The following is a 5287-nucleotide window of genomic DNA, read 5'->3' as shown; positions in this document are numbered from 1 at the left end:
TATTTTATAAAATAATTTTTTTTATTAATTTTCTATAATTAAGAATAAGAAACATAAATTTAAAGAGCAATATAGGTTAAAAATAATATAACCACATATAAATAATAATCATATAGAATTGGTTGGGTATAGTATTATAGAATAACCTAACCCAACCTCTTCTAACTTAAGCTAATCAAAAAAATATTACTCAAGTTCAAATAATTACAGCCTCATACGTACCACACTTGGGCTTTTCACAGTGTGGGCACAAATAATAGATTGCATATTAGAATCTCTCAAACCGAAGATACTTTAAAATTATTGGGTTTTCTAATTTATAGAAAAGAAAGTAGAATAATAAAACAAAATCATAAAATCTGAGTAACTACATTAGTTTTGAATAGTTTTAATAACACATGTGCGTACTTCCCCCTCTCCACGATTTTATGAGTCTTTTTATTAACGCCATAAAGTCAATCAGCAAAAACCAAAAAGAAGAAAACCAAAGAAGAAACTACCTACCGAAAACTACCGAAGCAGAGATACGCCAACCGTAGACGGTGTGAAACTTAAGGCAACCTCAAGGCAAAAATAACCAAAGTGGTAATTTTAATCAACAAATGCATTCAATCTGTTCATCGAGCGTAAATGGTGTTGCATATATCCTTTGAGGAGTCTGAAGGATGTTTGTGCGCAAATGTGTGATATCAGCGTCATTGTTCTTGTGTGAATGAGGCGGGCGTAGGTTTTTAGGTTTTTAACACTTACTAAATACCACTTGTGCTTTCCGAACTCTCAAAACAATTGGGTTCTAATAATCACACTTAATCTGCATGCGCGTACACGGCCATCCGCACTTACACGTACTTGCCTGGCGGCTGAGCTATCTCCACACTCACACTGCCGCACTTGTTGCTTTAGTCCTTTTGTGAAATCCTTTTTTCTGGATTGAATTAAAAAAAATTGGATTTCGCTACTTTATTGGTGAACTATAAAAGGCCAAGCGAACTTGCCAAAATTATTCAGTTTTCCTTGATAGCTTTTCGATTGAAACCGTACCGCTGAGCAACGCGAAAGTGAATCAGAAATATTAACAAATTTATTTTTTTTTCTTTAGGTAAGTGTAATTAAATAATTTTAATTAATTAAATAAAATCAAATAATAAATTTAATAACAAATTTTAATAACATAAATGAATAGCAATAAGCGCTATCCCATAAAATAATAATATTGCATTGAAACATATTTGAAAGTGAAAGATAGATACAAAGCATGTAAAGTATATATAAATCGGATTGATCTGGAAACTAAAAAATTTATATTATAAGATTTTTAAAAATAAATTTTATAAAAATTTTTATTATAAATATTTTACGATATGAAGGATACCATTTGCGAAAAGGATTTGTAAAGAGACTGCATTTCGAACTTCGAAATCTTGTGTGACTGCAAAGAACCACAGATTGAATCAGTTTCAACAAGTCAAGCACGCAATGGATTGATTAGTCCATATTATGATATCAGCTATGAGCAAATATTAACTTTTTATTGACTTATTTGTCATTACTAAGCTAATTCCTATATAATTATATCCACAATGAATCAAAGTTTCAAGAATGTTGGTGAATTGATGCTTTAGGTTTAAAAGATTTCGACTATATCTTCGTCATTATTTATAGAATATATATTGATGTGTAATAAGTAATGGCTAAGTCATTGGTCTTTTAAGCCTAACGCATTAATTTACCAATCTTTTTCGAGCTTTGTTATTGGATGGGTAGAAAGGGTAGTATTTTTTCAATGTCGTCTTTTTAAGAACTTTTTCCTAAATTTCGATACTGATATCAAAATAGCAGTAATAGTACAAAAGAATAGCATTTTACAATAATTGATTGAATATCAAAAATTCTAATATTACAAAATCTTATTGATTGGAAGGTACACATATATCGCTAGAGGGTTATCAACAGCTATATCTTCATTATGACACACATTTTAAAACTTTTAATAAAAGTGAATGATGACTTAACTCGACAATTTTACTTGCTAGTCTTCGAAAACAATAATATGAGTAGACATTGTTCTTCCATAGAGACTAACTATTGTGTTATAACTATTGGTGATACGCGGAATTTATTTATATCTTTAACACTTTATACAAGTTTTGGGTGTACAGTGACATCTAAAAAAACTTGGAAAATTATCTAAGATCATGTATTGCCTATGATGAGATAACGATGGAATTTTTATTGTTGCAAAATATTTAAATATATGACTAATCATACATTTTCTTAACTGTTTGGCGTTAGTAGCCGTAGGGTGTTTCTTTATTACATTTGCTTATATTTGTTGCAAACTCTGTTGTATAAAATATGTTTTACGTTAGTCACAATCTCATACATACGAATATCAAAAACCTCTCGGAAAAATATGCAAATTAAGTGTTTCAGCTGAGTCTTAGAAAATCAAGGATGTGATATAATCTGTCACAAATAAGCAAAACGATATTGATACTAAATAAAAATCCTATTCTAAGCATCGAAAGAAACTGAAGAATCTAGTAAACTAAGCAGATGATGATATTAAATATTTATTTCTTTTCGTTTAAATATTATACAACGTTAAATTTAAAATTTTGAATTTTTTTATTATCAATAGAAAAAATACTAAATATTTTATATTTTTTATATAAAATAAAATTAGAAGCAGAAAGGATTTATTGCCGTCGACCTTCTATTAGTTCTACCACGTTTATTCATCACTTAACGGGCTTTTTATTTAAAATTCAATGCATTTCAAAACTTAAATAGGAAAAAACACAACAGTTTTAATGACATTAGCTAATTACACAAAATGCTACAGTGCACTGTAAATGTATGTACAGTTTTAAAAGTACTGTTTAATTTACTCTGCAGTAAAGACCGTAATACGATCTTTGCAATATACACACAGGCTTAATTTACATAAGATGAATCTAAGATTTGATATCACTTCAATCTTCTGTTTTTTCACTATTGCTTAGTATTTGATTTGGATAATAATAAATAAAGAAAAAACAGTTTTTATGAAATATTCCGTCTACGATGACAGTTCATTGTTTTTATAATCGACAATTTTTTGTATAATATTCTGCTATTGCAGTTTAACTTTAAACAAAAATTATTTGTTTTTTATTATAAAATAATAATAATGAAGACGACAAATAACTCAAGCGAACGATATAAGAAAACATATTCGGTATTTGTTTTAACACTTATTTATGAGTCTGAGATTAAATACTATTATATACTAAAATGACACATGATCTTTAAAAATTAGAATGTATTATTATTAGCATCGCCACATTTTACTACTCTTCTTAATACGGCTTCATATAACTTATGGGTCAATCCTTAAATCTGTATAGTACGAAATTAAAAAATTAAAATTTAAAATAAATAACTAAAAGCTTTAATTAGAGCCTTGAGTCAATAACGAGACACTTAATTAGTAATATTCCTTTTTAGTTAATATTTCGTTTAAGCAGAACAGTTTTAAAAATACGAAATACGAAGTCAATACTTACATTTTGGAAGGTATTGAAAGTGATTAACAATGTTATTCAAAGCCCGTAACAATCTGTTTCACTGACATCTATCTGTCGCTAGATACCGAAAATTCTTTTGAATATATTTCAATAGTCAATATGTTTATTTCCGAATTCTAGCTCACCAAAGATGGCACAAAATAACTCCGAATGAATTTTTAAATTATTTTGATGCTCAAATCAAAATTCTATTGGTTATAATATTAAAATAAAAAACTTTAAAAAGTCACAAATATTCATTCTTAATAAATATAGAAAAATTAGACTAAATGGAATAAGATTGTGTATAAAGACAAATCACAAATATTCACCAAGTCAAATCGATTAAATAGCTAAAATGATAGTCATAAATACCACTTATAGTAATATTTAAATAAATTAAAAGATACTCATATATCGTTTTCTAATACTCATATTTAACATGTCCCCATTGCTTCAAAGTGAAGAAAATATCTCTAATCTCAATAAAGTTAAACTATCAATGAACCGATAAATAATCCGATACTGAGGAGCTCAATCATATATAAGTTTGTGTTATAAAATGTTCAAATTTATTTAACTGTAAGTCTTTCGTTATTGAAATATTTGAATTAAATAATGAACGAGTTTTTGAAAGACAAATAACACAAATAAATATTGCATTTAAATAATTCATTCATAAGAAAGTTTGAATTAAATTGATAACTCTATGCTCCAATTGAGTTGGCTCTATGCTTTAACTAAGAAAAAAAGATCAATCGATTTTCTACCGACAACAATTCTTTATAATACAATCTGTTTTTTGATTTATTTGTGTTGCTCCATAGTTTCTTATAAATGTCCTAAAATATTAAGTAATTAGTATAATTAATAACGTAACTATCTTGTTCGATTTGACTGCCAGAGTCAATCGGAGTCGTTTAAGATATAATCTAGAAGTCTTAAAATCTGAACTCTGTATGTTAGTTAAATTAGTTTATTTCTGCAATTTAATAAATAAACAAACATATATAATTCTAAATTTTTGTTAAAAAAATTATTTTTAAATTTGAATTTAAATCTGTTCATATCTAGAACTGCTACAAAAGCTCACTGAACCCAAATGCTGAGCCTGTGCAAAATGTTAATGTTGCCACTGCTGCTCTTTACCTTTTTCTCAATGGCATGCATGGGTCAAACTTTTCAATATTCTCGAGGTTGGACAAATGGAAAAAGAGCTAATCTGGGTACTGGTGCTGCACGTTATCGTGATGAAAGCAATATACCAGAACTAATGGAGCTACAAGGCGGAGAAAGAAAATTGGAAAAGTATTGAGTTATTAAATAAATAAAATTTTTAAGTTTTTATTTAATAGAAAATTGTTTTTTTTTTGTTTTAAATAATATTTGAAATTATTTGCTAATAAAATAAAATATATGTTTTTTTTGGTAGATGTCTCATTCAATTGCAACATTTCATGCACAATCCTTTATTACGTGCTGTACCCTACGCTGGCACATTAAATTTAGCCTCAACTTCTAATGCAAATCCCAATAGTAACAGCAACAACAACAACAACAACAATTTATTCTCAAATCGTCATCAATCAAACGAAATTTTCGAAGACTTGAACGGTGCTGAAGTCACCGATTATGGAAAACATTAAATGCGCTTAAAAGGATAATGGAGAAAACTACCACGAACTGTTAGAAAAGATAAATTTATATGAAAAATTATGTTAAATATATATATATATATA

General features: G+C 27.7%; 1 protein-coding gene across 1 annotated transcript; it reads left to right on the top strand.

The window, feature by feature from the left end:
* Positions 1–4625: 4625 nt before the first annotated feature.
* Positions 4626–5287, top strand: LOC119686430 (pro-corazonin-like). The gene is made up of 2 exons (XM_038101013.1): positions 4626–4856; positions 4981–5287. Exons 1-2 carry the CDS (start codon positions 4651–4653, stop codon positions 5192–5194), a joined length of 420 nt encoding a protein of 139 aa, XP_037956941.1. The 5' UTR covers positions 4626–4650; the 3' UTR covers positions 5195–5287.

Source organism: Teleopsis dalmanni, chromosome 2, assembly GCF_002237135.1.
Source record: "Teleopsis dalmanni isolate 2A chromosome 2, ASM223713v2, whole genome shotgun sequence".
Classification (NCBI taxonomy): domain Eukaryota; kingdom Metazoa; phylum Arthropoda; class Insecta; order Diptera; family Diopsidae; genus Teleopsis; species Teleopsis dalmanni.
The sequence above is the reverse complement of the archived record's forward strand: the minus strand, read 5'-3'. Positions and strand labels throughout refer to the sequence as shown.